Source organism: Bombyx mandarina, chromosome 08, assembly GCF_030267445.1.
Source record: "Bombyx mandarina strain Sakado chromosome 08, ASM3026744v2".
Lineage (NCBI taxonomy): Eukaryota > Metazoa > Arthropoda > Insecta > Lepidoptera > Bombycidae > Bombyx > Bombyx mandarina.
The window spans coordinates 9060082-9077192 of NC_143215.1; the positions used below are offsets into that span (position 1 = coordinate 9060082).

Consider the following 17111-nt stretch of genomic DNA (forward strand, 5'->3'; position numbering starts at 1 on the left):
ACGTGTAACGGTTTATTTTTACTATGCAACGACGATTATTCATTGCAAAATAGGCTGGAATTGTATGCAGAAGTTTTTAAATGCTTTACTCAGCAACTATCACAATACAAACGCCGCTGCACACGGTCGACGTGGTGTTAAGTGGTCACCGAGGCTCATAGACACCAATCACGTAAATGCCGCAACCCACCTTGAAATTTTTTTTATTTTTTTTTTATTGCTTAGACGAGCTCACAGCCCACCTGGTGTTAAGCGGTTACTGGAGCCCATAGACATCCACAACGTAAATGCGCCACCCACCTTGAGATCTAAGTTCTAAGGGTCTCAAGTATAGTTACAACGGCTGCCCCACCCTTCAAACCGAAACGCATTACTGCTTCACATCAGAAATAGGGGAGGTGGCGGTACCTACCCGTGCGTGCTCACAAGATGCCCTACCAGTAATTACGCAAATAATAATTTTGATTTTTATTAATCAATGTTAATCTTTCGCCGTGGAAGTTATTCGGGAAGTATTTCAGTAGAAAAAATAATTCCTACTTGCAGGAGGCGAACATCAGCATAGTCTCATCGTTCGACACGAATGTACCGGGCGGCTTATCCCTTAGGCCACGACCACTAATTGTATTATTATTAATTATCATATAGTCAATTAATGAAATGATATCAAATTTATTTCATCATAAGGTACAAATAACGAGCCTTTATGAAAGTAAAAATTGGTCTACCACACCCGATTTCCAAAAAAGTCACGGTTGAGAGAAGAAATACTATTTTTCTTCCTAACAAGTGTTCAATTACTCACTATCATCGATATTAATGTATGACATTATTCCAATTTAATTCCAAGGTCACAATTTCGTGTTTAATTAATAGCAATAGCAATAATTGAAATAAAATAACGAGATCCTTTTAGACTAAGAATAAAAAGAACACTTTCTTTTAAAAAATTAGAGAGATTTTGGTGGTAAGCAGTAGTAGACCATGCTACTGAATTAAAAGTTTATTTGACAAAGCGGCGCGATGCTATAACTCTCCTATCATGGCTGCCACTCATTACACATCCAATACAGGCGACAGGAAACGCAAAGCCGCCGCCGCGCCGCGGCGCCGCCCTAAACATGTCTTGATGCCCCCGATCCACTCTGGGTGCTTTTAGGGTTTTTAGACCCCGGTCACCCACCTCTCTCTCTGTAATTAACGAGTTCGACGAGCAACCTAGCCCATAATCACAGCCCACTGAGTTTCTCGCCGGCTTTTCTCAGTAAATTCTACAAAGCACTGCTCTTCTTAGGGCTAGTTTTAGTAAATTCTATAAGGTTGAACCCATGAGCTCACCCACCCATCCACGAGTAGTTGGAATTGGAATAGTCCCTTAGGCTACCAGCGGGAAAAAATAGAAAGACGCTGTTCTTGTTCTTGATTTAAAAAAAGTTTGTCCAAGTCATAGATAATTCATGTTTTAATTTCAATTTCAATGTCATGTAAAAATAGTAAAAATTGATCTTTCTAACATAGCTATTTGAAGCATCCATAAAAAATATTTAAAATATTAAACTATAAATCAGAATGGCAGCTCGAGAAACCGTGAGATCTGCATGTAAAAACGTGAGACCCTTAGTGTCGGCTGATTTCTGCGAAGCGCGACGTCGAGCTCTTGGACTCTATAGAGCTATTTATCGTTACATTCCATACATAGGCTAGTTCATTTTTGTAATAATAATAAATATATAATACCTAACTATAAGTACGCAACAACTTGACTTGTTCGATTATTCAAGTAGGTGGTTTATGGAGCGATAGCGTGCTTGAATTTAGACGCACAAGATTGGAGATTATCTAAGATTGATAGAATTTCGAGTATGATCTGTGATAAAATCCAACCGATTCCCATAGGAATTCAAGAGAATTTCTCTTTCTACTAGAATAGAATGGCCGCAAAAGATCACTCTTTCGTTCATCTTATCTTATCTTATCTTATATACCTTTAAACGAGCAATTCTTGTATATTAATATAATCTGAATCTCGGAAACGGCTCCAACGATTTTCATAAAATTTACTATACAGGGGATTTCGGGGGCGATAAATCGATCTAGCTACGATTTATTTTCAGAAAATGTTGTTTTATTCGTGTTTTCAATAATCAACTCTTCCCGACATCTATTGGCGAATAATAATACCTACTATTTTTCTTAAATAAGGCCAAGTAACCGCTTTAAAGACACAACAAGATGGTCATCATCTAGTTATTATTATATGCTAACGGTTCTATGACCGGTCCAAGAACAAGGACTGACTACATAAATACTTCAAGTATAAATAAATAATAATAATTTAATACTTATATAAAATACTTGTCATAATATAACTTAGAAGGCCATCGGTCGTCCAGGAGAAGACGTCTGCCGTCAAAACATGCGCAGCAAAAAATATAGCAAAAAATGCGTTGACACTGGAATGTGTCCTGTTCTTAAATCAATTGGAAGGACGCAATAGAGCTAGTCAATTTGGTTTTTAAAGAGAAACTCTCTTTAGTCAGTTTCTTCTACCACCTATAAATCGATGGAAACAAAGAGGTCGATATATTTGGTAAAAAAGGGTTCTGTAAAAGGAATGAAAGGACCAAAACCATTCATAAGAATTCCAATGAGGATGGTCTAAGACCACTTAGTATCAACTCTTAATTCAAATTCATTTCTGAATGGAAGAAAAACTCAGGTCTAAGGCACACAAAATAATTTCTAAATGTCCTCCTCTAAGTAATCGTATCTAAATGTAATACAAACAAATGACACATTGGCACTAGAGAGCGCCTACGCAAAACGTGCTTGGCGAATTATGTCACTTCAGTCACTTGCAAATTCTGTAAGGAAGAGGTGAAGCATAATATGCCTTAATTTATACTTTGAGAATGTAATGGCTCGAACAATATGAAAGGACATTTTATGCAATGCGTATTCGGGTTTTTATGTTTAAAGGCCATTGTCGATGGGTCTTATATGCTTTCTGTGATAAAACATCTTTTTTTGTTTGTTTTTATAGTTAAACATTTCGATATACCGAAGAGTGAGGAAGATTGTCGATGGAAACTCAGAGAATATTTCTATAGAAATGCTTGTGTAACTGATATACGTGTTATAGACATGTTGGTGATTAAGGTAATTCATGTGTACCATATACAAACCAACCAACCAACCGTAAACAAAACATTAAAGTTTATAATTTAATACATTAAGTTAACTTTAGCTAATTATAACCTTATAACAGCATTGTGATTAGGTATAGAGAGGTACATAACTGTAAATATTTCAAATATTTTGCCTATACGAAAAATAGGGATATCCGCGGTTGAGTAAAACAAATTAATTCAATGCAAGTCAAAGATGCCTCCAGCTGCTACCTACATTAAGTAGGTACTGTACCTCAGTGAAGTTCAAAATATATACGATTTTTTCTTTACGAAAATATTGCCGAAACAAAACGAAATCTCGATCCTCCTGATATTAGTGTTTTCCAAAGCCCTTATCGATTTTTTATTCACTAATTCCACATAGTTTTGGAAAACTGCGCCACTTATTTTTATTTGTAAGATATTCATACTCCCACATTTTTTGTTAACATAAATTCCGTCAATATTTTCTGTGTTTAAATTTATTTTATTTTTGAAAAAAATATACAAATCCAATTTATTTTCGGCAGGGTTACATGGAACTAAAAGAAATGAAACATATGTGGCAACAAAAAGGTCACGTGATGGCGCATTGGAATCCTACACTTGAACCAAAGCCTTATGACTTTATTGGAAAATTTCTAGAAGGGATCGATTAATTTAATATTTTTTAAAAACTACCCGATAGATGTATTTTTTGAGTAAGATCCATCCATATTTTTTATTCAATTTAAATCGTTTACCATTTTTACTCACAATTACGCTAAAAGTGATTTTTTCACTTGGCAAGGCAGAATGAATGAAAATTAAACAAAATTCTAATTCAGTAATTTATTTTTTACGATCATTCGACATCACAAATTTTCACGAAGACATATTGATAGTAAAATCTGAAAAATATTAACTTTCCATTTGATATTAAAAATTCACTGCAAAATATATGTAGACTCACGATGATTAGGTAAATATGAGTAACTTTTTTTTCTCTATAATGTTGAAAACATTTTCGCTTGTCAAGGAATTGTTAAAATTGCTATCGTTCACAACCATAAAAATTACGCAACTATTTTTTTCTTTGCCTACAGTTGAATTATTAAAGCAAAATTCGACTTTCAATAAAATGAGCTTTACAAATTTTAAACTAACTCGCAATCTAAAACTGAATTTCTTCTAAGCACGCTATTCTGTTTTCAAAATGTACAATTTCTTAATGTTGCGTTTTGTATTTATGAATATAGTTCATAATTTCACGAAAATTATATTTAGACAACATGTGTATAAACATTACGCTAGGTACCTACATTAAAACAGGGTCGCTACATAATAGACAGTCTCCAACTTTCGACCTCTCATTCGATGGCGTTCGATATAAGTGCAACCGCTTGAAAAAAATAAAATATTGTTAACAAAAAATGTCAAAGTAGTTTATACGCATTAAAAGAAAAAGCAGTTTGTAAATTATGTAGGGCTGCTTTATTATTGATTTGTCTTTTACAATTAAATTTGGTTTATAACGTTTAGGTAATGAATATAAAAATAATCTATAAATTTATGTGTTTACCCTTTTCTTTTCATATTTTATATTCTAAAATTGTACACAACATACGCATTTGTGATTTGTTGTTTAAGTATTATAGTAATTTTAGTATTTTATCTTTATAAATACAAAATTATTTGATTTCGTAGCTTATCGTATATAATCAACAATAACATTATTAATAAATAGTGTATTTAACAACGTAACAATTAATTTGTTATTTATTAGGTAGTAACAGTAAATATTGTATTTAGGTCTTGATATTTTACAATAGGTACATCATTTATTTAAACGTCCTTACTCTCGTCAACACAATCAGTTCTGCATTCACATCAATATATTTATTAGGAGAATCTAGTTTAAAAATACATATATTCATTTTCACATTATTTCGTAAATTTTATAACAGTATTTTATTGAAAATAAATCATAACCTATAAACTGTGTATAAAATATGGCCGGTTTTGTTATTTATTTAATTTAATATCCATAAAAAGTATTTTACAAATACAATCATTGCGTGATGCTCCGTTCGATTCTATTTTCAAAAATATACTATCTTGTCTTTATCCTAATTTTAAAACTAATGAGGTCTTCATCAGCAAATTGCTAGTTAGAGTAGCATTTTAACAAACTCTGAAACAAAAAGTAGGTACAGAGTTATTATCGTTTGAAATAACCATATCGACGCTTGAAAGGCAAACGTGACTAAGCAACAATAACTGCTTTATACATAAGTGATAAGCAATAACCATATTCGATGCGCAAAAAATATCTAAGTCTATTAAAATCATTTCAATCCTACAGCTAGATTCGTTAAAATATAATTTTTTCAGGTATTTCTCATGTATATTTTAAATTAATTTCAACTTTAAATTAGTCTACTGTAAAGTTCACGCATTGTCGCTTAGTCACGTTTGCCTTTCAAGCGTCGATATAAATAATCAGAAACATGTTATACGAAATATGAAACAAAGAGCTTTAATAAAAAATATTTTCGTCTCGTGATAAGAACAAATCATTGTTTCATTGAAGTATTTTTTAGCTTCAAAGACAAATGGTTTTGCCGCACACACAACAACCGGACCATAGACAATGCTAATGACAGTTTCAGAATGTTGTTGTTTACTGCTAAAAATATTTTTTCATTACTTAAGCAATGAAAAAAAAATTTTTCATTGCTTAAGTGGTGGTTGGACGAGTTCAAGGCCCACCAGATGGTGTTTACCAGATGCCATAGACACCTACAATGTAAATGCCGCCACCCACCTTGAGACATGAGTTGCGAGGTCTCACTTTTCACAGTACAACGACTGCGCCGCCCTTCAAACCGAAGCGCATTACTGCTTCACGGCAGAAAATAGGCAGGGCGCTGGTACCTACCCTTGCGGACTCACAAGACGTCATACCACCAGTAAGCCATTTAAACCTCGTTTGAAGAAGGCATATCTTAGCGTACGAGGAGTTTGCCGCCCTCGTATTCTCAGTGGGTCGCGATTCCGATCCGGTGGTAAATTCAGTGCAACATTGCTCTTATTTGTTGGTTTGTGGAGATATTAACAAAGACTCAGGCTGAATCCCGCGACTTCGCCCGTCAGGGGTAAAACCTGAATAGCCCCTCGACCAAAAAAGAGCACAAGGAATACTGAAATGGGAAGCTTAGATACTAACTTATATACGACCGAACAATTGTATTCAAATTCAAAGTGCAATTTAAAGAAAAGCAAAATAGTATGAAATTAGTACGAAAAATGTCATCATTAGAATCGAGTTAATTTTATTGTGTATGATCCTAGAAAATATCACATTGATTTGTTTGCTAAATCTTACTGGTGGTAGGACCTCTTGTGAGTCCGCACGGGTAGGTACCACCGCCCTGCCTATTTCTGGCGTGAAGCAGTAATGCGTTTCGGTTTGAAGGGTAGGGCGGCCGTTGTAACTATACTGAGACCTTAGAACTTACATCTCAAGGTGGGTGGCGCATTTACGTTGTAGATGTCTATGGGCTCCAGTAACCACTTAACACCAGGTGGCCTGTGAGCTCGTCCAACCATCAACGCAATAAAAAAAATTAAAAAAAACTTGAAAGCAATAAATTATGAAATTTAAGAAATGAGTATGTAAATGAAGAACAAACCTTCATAGTCGATCCGACCATCATGGTCGATATCTCCTAACGCTAACACCTGGTTTAGTTGGGCATCTGTAACCGGCTCTCCGATCATCTCCAGAGCTGCTTGAAGCTCGTCACGTGTTATATAACCGTTGTCATCGCGGTCGAACACTCTGCAAAATCAATAATTCTAACTATGAATGAATTCTAACAATGAAACTAATAAAGCAATGAAACGTGAAATAATTCAATTGGGTAAATGTGAATTTTGGTTAGATATAATTTTATTATTATTTCTAGTAGGATCCGTAGTGTTTAAATAAGAAAAAAATATGTCCTAATAAGTGCTCGTTTTCGAAAATTAGTACCTACGTATTGTATTTGTGACATTTACCTACAGGATTCTGATCTATTTCACGCCGAGTCACCAGATTACATTACTTTTCAAAATAACTTCTCTTCTTCTAATCTTTATCAAAGAGTGACTATAATTTTTTTAAAAAAAATTTACTCCGGCATAAATGAAAATACTTAAGTTATCGGGGTTGCCACTCTTTATATAGGTACTTTATCTTACATTCATGATATGGCTATTAAATATTAGAGGATAGATACGTCTACATGCTTAAGAATAAAATTCGTTAAAATGTTCTTTACCAAACAAAAATAATACAGCATGATGATTGTAAGTGAACATTTTGCTTATGGGTCAGATCCACTTTTTAACACGAAATGCATAATATTCGTATAAAATTTATGTAGTCAACACTATTTCATAGCAACAGAATAAAGAGTTGTTACTAATTTATTTCGTATTAAAACAAAATTTGAATAAATGCATTTGTCTGCCATTGCTTACTTAAACGCTGCAAGTAGATCCCTAGTTATTTCCTCTTCTGAATCTCCACCGCTTGTAGTCACGTCCAAACCTTGTAAGGCTTGTATTTTTGTCACCCACTGCATGAAGTCATTCTCGTCTATTAAGCCGTTGCCTGAAAAATATTTAAAGAACATGTCAACCTAGTGTTAAATAATGGACTGTGCGTGAAGTTGTAAGGAAGAAAATAGACGCTCTTGAGATGTGGGGCTAGAGAAAAATGCTTGGGGTTTCGCGGACCGAGTTTAATAAAAACATCAAGATACTTTAAAAACTCGGCATTGAGCAGAATCTGTTTTCTATAATACAGTCTCGGATGGTGGATTTCATTGGTGGGACACGTTTCGCGAGGATCTGGCTGGTCCATGGAACGCCTCGTCGTACAAAGAAGGGCACACTGTACAAGTCCGGGCGGAAGGTCGCCTATGCGGTTGACCGACCAAATTAAAACTAGTGAGAGGTCCCCTAAATGAGTACGGTAGGATGGCCTAGAGTAGTATGAAGAGACGTCGGGACATCGTGAGATGCGTCAAGGCTGCCTCCTCTAACACTACATGACGATCACGACCACTTTGTCACCAGTGAAACGATTGAGAAGCAGAAGAAGATATTTAGACACAATGTCACAGACAGCGCAACGGCAATTTCGGCGCACATATTCAGAGACGTGGTCTAGTTACATTTCTGGTTCAAAGATTCGCGTATTACTTACTCTTCTCCTATCATCCTAAAATAGTGTCTATTAAATATCGATAGATTAAAAAGTAATCAAATAACACGAGTATAACTATTATAATTCAATTCAATATATTAAATAGTAGAAGAGTCAATATCCAGATAACTTATTTTAAAATAACAAATAGCTACTGTATTATACCTAGGTACGTGAAATAACAAAATACGGAAATGCTTGAAAGGCACAATTTTCTCGATGAAGTAAAGAGGTTTTCTGATCGTAATCCAGCTTAAGAATTTCATCTTCATAATAACAATACTCACAAAACCATTCGATGATGAACTTGTTTATTATGAGATATTTATTTAATTTATGAATAACGATGATTTCTTTTCTTGCGATCCATTTGATACGCGCCAAGTAATAAATGTGAGTACCTAAACGTAATTAAACGTTCGTATATTGGCTCACCACAAAATGTAAGCTCTACCCGAGTAATGAGTAAGAAAATATAATGCGACAATCAACAGAAGGGCCAGAGTCGTTAAATCTTAATTAACGTCGTGCCGGGGAAAATCATTACATTTTACATCGTCATTTTACGTCATCTGGTCACCCTGCGGTCCCTACTTCTGTTTACTTAAAACCAATGTTAGTATTTTGTGTAATTATTTTCGTGTAGGGCATCTTGTGAGCGGGAAGCGTAGGTACCACCACCCTGCCTATCTCTACCGTGCAGCATTAATTCGTTACGATTTGAAGGGCGGGAAAGGCGTTCTACTGTAAAAACTGAGACTAAGAACTCATACATCAGTCATTTACGTGGTTGGTGGTGGTCTATCATTGGTGGATCATAAGCCCGTCCACTTACATAGCAATTTTTTTTTTAAATCTTTCATTATGATTACGAAGTAGGTATAGTTTAATCTACTAGAGCCGAGCCATATCCACATACAAGCTAATGACGTAGCACAATCTGATTGGATTAACAGATTAGGTGAGTGGGATCACGTACATATAAGGCTCTTTAAACAACTTTTGCGATTTTATACAATTTCATTTTTGGTGATGGCACCGACTAAATTGTCCTTTATTAGTGCTCCAAGGAAGATAATATATGCATGCCTCTTATTAGATTTTATTGGATTCAATTGTTACTGCAGCCGCATAGGTATTTCTAATGCGGTTCGTTCTTACAAAAGATATTTTTTTAGGCTAAGCACACATAAACAAAACTTAGCATTTAAAACTGTGCATGCAAATACATGCCGAATTTTTATGAAGTAATGCAAAAAATACAGTAACCGAAAAACAAACCAAACATATTTTGGACAGGGTAGAAGTTCTTAAGCCGAAGCCATGGCGAAGTAGCCACGCATTTCAATCTGAAGGTCAAAATAGTGATTATTTTGATACTGACCGAGAATATGCTTTAATATATATAGGTGAGTCGCCACATTGGGGTAACCCCTCAACCAGACTAGTGAAATTAAGGCATACCAAAGAGTTTATAGGAGAAATCAATCCGACAAAACTGGCTTTGTAGACGGCAACTGAAGATTTGGGTAGGGCTTTCAGAGACAATTTCGACAATAGGGAGTACCTATTTAAAATGAATCTAGCCGCCGAACAATCAAGAATAAGAGAGAACACAAAATATGAACAACTTGTAATGAGAGAGAGAGAGAGAGAAAATATACTTTATGGCACACAGCACAACTAACATTAAAAAAATCAGTCAACAGTAGATATATTTGTGCAATAAGCGGTCTTATCGCTAAAAGCGTTCTCTTCCGAACAGCTGTTTTAAAATAGCCAAAAAACTCTTCAAAGGCATTTTATAGTACCTTAGAAGTCAATTAATTATTCACCAATAAGTGCTAACCTGCTTATCATATTAGATTACCTTTTTTTTTTTTTTTCCTACCTAAGCTGAGAGCCTTGAGAGGCTATATCAGCGTAACCCTAACTTTTGTAGGTGGGCTCACGGGGCTCAAACCTGATGACGTTGCTAACACGAACCCTAGCAAGAGCCGTGCTTCGCAGAATCTACCACCGGATCGGAAACGCGACCCACTGAGAAGATCCGGCGAGAAACTCAGTGGGCTGTGTCTGAGAGTTAATTTACTCGTCGAGCCCTTCGTCGCAAGCGACGGGTTCGACGAGAACGGTGACCGGTGCTTGAAGTACCTAGAAGCACCGTTAGTGGATCGGGAGGATCCGAGATGACGTGTTTTGGGCGCCGTCGACTGCTTTCCATTCTGTCCGCTTAGATTACCTAGTCTGGTGAATAAATATAGAATTTTCAATTGAAAAAAAAGGACGGTGTGAAACTTTCATACAATCTTCAACAGTAACTTTATCAATTATTGTATCAGCCAAACTTCGGGGGCCATCTCCCTACGAAGTTTAAGTGTTGGCCTGGAAATGAGACGTAACCTTTGTGAAGCGTGAGGTCGAATGTTTCCGGAAGTCGCCCTCCCTACAGGCGCACGCCACACAACAATAGAAACTATCGAGTTAATCGCAATCAATTTCTTTGATTTGCTGATTTAAGTTCTTGTAAGTTAGTAAAAGATCGAAGACTAAATAATTGTTATTTTTTCCATACTCTCCTAAATAATACAATCCGGAGAATTTGCAAAATTTGGTCTAGATAGACATCTCACAGTCCAAACATAACGAAAATAAATACAATGTAGAATTCAATCTCATAATTCAAAATGAGTAACGTCAAGTCACGTTATTCATGCTGTGTTGTCGGGGGGCTCCGGCAATCTTTACGAGACACCGACCAGGTGAGCCGCGAAACACTAACTATTGTTCAGCTTCCGTAATCTTACGAAATACGCAAATGATTTATAGATTTAGACTCAGCTCCAAAGAAGATTCTATTCAGTTGCGGATCTCACTTTAGTGTTATTATAAGACCCAACAACATAATGTTACATGAAGACATTACATGTTTATAGAATCACTTGCTTTACGGTAGGATGTTCACCAAAAACGACCCCTAATGAGTTTTCGTCAAGCGATTTCAGATTAAAATAAGGTAACGGGCCTTAAATGTTTTACCGATATCTTAACTTACTCATAAATAGTAAATAGTACTTACTATACAGCTGAAAAAGTCACTACTTTCATATGTACACTGTAAAAAATTGGGTTTTGTGTACGTACACAAAAAAATCTTCATGTTTACTATTTAGACAAAAACCGATATTTTTATTAGGCTAGCGTGGTATGGACATGTGATGCGTAGAGAGAAGATGCATGTGACTAGGAGATGTATGGAAATGGTAGTGCAAGGTAGAGGAGGACGAGGTCGACCGAAGAAGACATGGATGGAGTGTGTGAATGACGATATGAGAGAGAGAGAGAGGAGTGAGTGTTGAGATGACGGCTGATAGAACAGAATGGAAGAGAAAAATTAGCTGTGCCGACCCCATCTAGTGGGATAAGGTGGAGAAAAAGAAGAGACCGATATTTTATTAATAATATCTTGTCTTGTCTATCGATAATTGTATTTTTTAAACTATTTGGTTATTGATGGCTAAATATGTATACAAGTATTTTTGGGTTCCGTAACCAAGCGATAAGAACGAAACGGTATTTATTCTCGTTTGTTCATTTGTTAGTTATTTTACATAGAAACTATTTGGCTCTCGAAATAAAATTTGGAAGATTGACACTATATATGAACCGCTTTACAACAAAATTAAGGTGGGCAAAACATGGATTTGGGGGCGTAGAAGATCTGAATGCACCTGCATAAATGGGTCTTAAAAACAGATATATTTCTGAATAAAATTATGTACTTAGTTTACAAAAGAAACATAATATGCTTCTGAAGACAGTGAATCGAGTCAATCATCATTCAAGACAGTACAAATTTTAAATGAATTGATGTGAAAGAGTTGAAAGGCAAAGAAAATATAAATCAAGAAATGTACGGCATATTTTGTATAGTATAATGTGTATATATTTGATAGTCTATTCGCTGGATAAAAAAAGCGTGAGGTTATGGACCTCTCTAAGGGAGTCCGTTCCTAGTCAGGAAAGCAAGAGAGCATGTCATCGCAAGGTGGCATATTTTAAGCTATCATCGAACGCTGAAGAGCAGACGACTCTTGAAAAGCCAGGAGACCTCTTCAAAAACAAAATTCCTCACCTTCGATACTTTTTTAACGTTGAGCACATCATTTCAGTATTGTTTCACTGTAATGTCTCCTTTTTTCTTCGATGCACTTCGTAATAATACGCTTTATTGTTACGTTTCGATTTTTATGAATCAAGCACTTCCACAAACCATGATCAAGAACTTCGTTCCAAGAAACCGTAATTAAATACTCACCAGTTTTACTAGCGTCTTTAATGAGATCGGAGATGAGGTCGTCGCTGACCTCAATGCCGAGGTTACGCAACATGAACTGTAGTTCCGCTGGTGTCACGTGACCATCGCTGTCCCGGTCCAATAGTCCAAACGCTGTACGGAGATCTGATACAAAAAATAGCTTTTTAATTACCAGAGTATATCAGTTCATGGCAATCAATGTAAACCTTAATGCTTATCTCTTCAAGGTTGGTTCATAACTAAAAGTCGCTTCCGATTGAAAAAACAAAAACTGCAAATCATTTTCATTAAATAAATCTGTTATATTTTTAAAATATTGTCGAACAACCCGAGATATGAAATTCGAGAAAAATGTTTAAGTGACAAACTTTCGGAATCATTTCTGGATCATTCCAAAAGGCGCGAATACTTTTATTTAACTTGGACATTATTCATATTTTATCTGAGTAAAACCTTCGGTCAACAACTCTGTAAAACATTTAAATCGCACGCACGTAGGTACTATTTATTTTACGTAGCTTCTAATCTATGATATTTTAAGTTATTTTTGATAGAAATATTGTACAGTAGTACATAGGTCATAATAGTGAATAGGTATTTATATTATTACAACACTAACGCTTATGCATGAAAAGCGACTACAATATTTAAAAAAAAACGATATTTTTATTTCACAATATATCACAACTTATATACATAAACAGATGAAAAACTAACAAAAATCGTTGTCTTTTTTCACATTCATTGTAAAATCTATGCTTTCTGAAACACCAAATTAAAATATGCCCTTCACTAACACATGTCACTATTTTTATCACTTAATATTTTTTATCGTTATATCTACTAGGTTTGCTATCTTCGAAGTGTTTTTGGGAAAATGGAAGGCTATCATCATCTCTATATCATATACCTGCTCAGGCAATATTTACAAATGATTAATTACGCGTTCATCATGCATTTCTTATCTTAAATTACAACTCTGTTTTGAAACGGTGCCGTCATGTTTTTCAAATTAATTAATAGATTAAACGTTATCTTGTGTCTTGCGAATTCTTAAGGTGTAGGTATATTTTAAGAAAATAAAGTCGCAGTATAGAAGTGAATGGCCAATAACCGGCCTAATAGTACAGTAATAGCGCTGTACCTAATTTCCTCTCTACGTTTTAGATCATTTTTAAATATCAACCTATTTTGTTTTGGTAAAAACCGAGCCAAGTCTCTGAATTGTGAAGACAATATTGTGAATAGAAATTATCACAGCTAATCGATTAAATTTAAACATTTTATTGCTAATTACATTTCAACGGCTTAGCAATAATGACCGAGCCAAATGTCGGTATTGTTTCAGTGATTCTGTCAGTTCTGAAAATATCTGACGCCTAAATAGAACGGTGCGATTTATGAAATGAGATTTTTTTCGTTAGTTTGACTCATCTTAATTGCAAACATTCCGTAGACTTTCGAAGAAATGGTTGTTTTCAATTGTTGTTCCAATTTTAACACGCATTACGCGTATATTCACGATGTTTTCTATATCTCTATATCTATCTCTCTATAGTCTATCTCTATCTCTATATTATAACACAATTTAAAATAAAATATATAAAAAAGTACTATTATCTGACAATAATCATAGCGACTATACAGTGCACTGTCTTCCCACTATGATTGTTATCAATGACGTTATCTGTTGATGGGACTTTTTCCTTCTTTATATCTTACAAGCCGTTTTTTCTTCCGTGATCATTAAGATATGAAAAATCGTTGTTGATAATTATTTAATTAAATTGTTTTCTTCCAAGAGGGAAATAAGAATTTTTACGTTAAGTTAATGTTGTTAATGTTATTTAATTTTTGCATTTAAAGTTAATCAATATTTAACACAACAAAATATAACAAAGTTATTCAAGCATGTTCAAAAAATTAAAATTTATTATTGTATGTTTTTAAAGTTTATTATTCGTAAAAGTGGATAGCGTAAAACGTACGTAGCTCAAAGATTAATATAGAAAGTCGACCTTTAAAAGCTATTTGCGAAAATGAACCGCAGTGGGTAATGAATGATAATGGAAATTCATGGTAATGACGAACGTGGTGTTGATTGATGTTGAATAAAGGTAATCAAAGTAGGTACTGCCTATACCGAATTCAGTGGATAACATTTTTATTTTATTCTCAGAAAAATGTAAAACGAATCGTTTTCTTATTTGTTGTTTTCATAAATCGCTTTCTTGATTGTGCAGCATTAGTAGGTTTTATTGGTACTAGAGGTCCCGCAGTAGTCGAAATTCGACTATAATTAATTGGAATTGTAAGTTTGTACACTATTATGATTGTATTTTATACTTCTATAATCACAAATTTCGCCAAGGCTACTCTATAAAAAAATATTAATAAAGACAAACAATATTCAATCTATTCTCAATTTGACCACAGACGTCAAGAACAAAAGTTTGAGAATAAATAGTATGCATGCGTGTGTGCGTCAAATACATGATATGTAGTGTGTGTAATGTTTTCTTTATTGATTTAATGTATCTTTTATGCATTATTTTTAAAAAATATTAGCATTGTGCACTTCTTCTCTATAAATGTGAAAAATTTCATACTCCTGCGTCCGCGAAATTTTCGTAAAAAGGGATACAAAGTTTTTGCTTCACGTATTAATATATAGATATTATAGATTCCGTCATTTTATCGAGATAAGATAAATACTATTATTTTCTAGTCACGATCTTTTGTGTTCAAAAAACAATTACTTCGAATGTGGACTTTAAACGTGAACAATGAAAAACATAAACACACAAACAAAGAAACACAGACAACAGATTCAGAAATTAATGATTCTGCCCTTATTATGTAGACATTCAATACACAGACAGCCACACCTCTGTTAGTTTTAATACATTGTTAGCACATCGTATGAAAAAATATTCTCTGTTAAGAAAATCGCACAAGGTTATTTCACTGAGTAAAGTATTTGGCATCCATTCATAATTTTTGACATACAAAAGTATTTTCAACAAACCGAACAGATAACGTGAAAATAAATATTTACAAGCTTTAAGAATTCTTTCATCTTTTTCAAATGTGCATTCTTGAGTTTGTTAGCAATAAATTTAATTGTCTTATTAATTCCCTAATTCAATCGCCATAGTTTGCGAAACACGGAACATAGAACAGGAAATCAATTGTAAAACAAATAAAAAGCTCCTAAAATTTTGCAAGTCATATATGTGATTAAAAAGCTTTAAATAGTACTTTATAGCAAAAATACTAGTCAAATAGAGTCCTTAGAATTTCAAGAATCGGAGACACGACTTATGTATGCCCATTATGTAGTAGTTGTAACAATTACCCTATTTCTTTCACATTTATAGTGTCAGTTTGTGATGAAAATTTCTTTCGAGGCAGCAGTATTTTATTTTAAATGAAACAAAAGCTCCTATTCAAACACACTACCTACGAACTATTAGGTAACACTTAAAACTGTCAGTATGCCAACGTAGGTTTTTCGACGACAATTTTATGTTACCTTCATTATAATATCTTAAAAAGGGGACTTGAAACATTCAGATTTAGTGAAATAAATACCGATCGCCTTTGATTGAAATTTCACATACGAATATTTTGCGTCTTCCCAATAATATACATAATTCATAACTTTATTATTGTATGGAAAGTGTTGCGAAGGTTTTTACGACATTTTCAGTTTTTATTTTTTTTATTTGCAACATTATCACTATCATGAACGGCTCGAGCACAATTTTCGCGAACACAAACCGAAGAATAAAACTAGAAGCCGTGTCGTTTAGTTTATTTTTTAACTAGCGACCCGCCCTCGCTTCGCTTCGGAAACTGTAATTTATTATTGATTTCTCCACTATTTAATGGATGTTATTATATATATAAACCTTCAACTTCCATCAATCTATCTATTAAAAAAAACGCATCAAAATCCGTTGCGTAGTTTTAAAGATTTAAGCATACATAGGGCCAGACAGATATAGGGACAGAGAAAGGGACTTTGTTTTATAGTGTAGTGATGACCGTGTTGTTTATTATTCTTAAGGTACCATAATCACTTACTGTTGAGCATAGCTTCACTCGGTGCGGGAACCGTTGGTCGTTCGTCGACGGGCGATTGTTTTTTCTTATTCTTTTTCTCATCATCCGTCTGGAAATCGACATGCTCATTATTATGAGACATACACACGGCACATAAAATCCAGTCCGATAATAAAACTTAATACGCTCCACTCCAACTGTATTTACTAACAATGAATATGTAAGAAATACAATATGTTAGTGATTTACTTTATCAATTTCCACTGTTATCAATCTTGTCGAATTTTATCGGACCATTGTCTGATCAATAAAGTGT

At 34.4% G+C, this 17111-nt stretch overlaps 2 protein-coding genes across 3 annotated transcripts in view; one reads left to right on the forward strand and one right to left on the reverse strand.

Annotated features, from left to right (window-relative positions):
* On the forward strand, window positions 1-5161 carry LOC114248147 (NADH dehydrogenase [ubiquinone] 1 alpha subcomplex subunit 6). The gene is made up of 3 exons (XM_028181288.2): window positions 1-1699; window positions 3044-3159; window positions 3701-5161. Exons 1-3 carry the CDS (start codon window positions 1570-1572, stop codon window positions 3827-3829), a joined length of 375 nt encoding a protein of 124 aa, XP_028037089.2. The 5' UTR covers window positions 1-1569; the 3' UTR covers window positions 3830-5161.
* Window positions 3987-17111, reverse strand: part of Eip63F-1 (Ecdysone-induced protein 63F 1) — a 24811-nt gene continuing 11686 nt past the window's right edge. For both annotated transcript variants that reach the window (XM_028181286.2, XM_028181287.2), the window contains exons 3-7: window positions 16817-16904; window positions 12728-12871; window positions 7680-7812; window positions 6845-6993; window positions 3987-5343 (exon numbers count right to left, since the gene is read on the reverse strand). In XM_028181286.2, coding sequence (XP_028037087.1) covers window positions 5321-5343; window positions 6845-6993; window positions 7680-7812; window positions 12728-12871; window positions 16817-16904 — 537 coding nt within the window. In that variant the 3' untranslated portion in view covers window positions 3987-5320. The remainder of the gene's footprint in view (window positions 5344-6844; window positions 6994-7679; window positions 7813-12727; window positions 12872-16816; window positions 16905-17111) is intronic.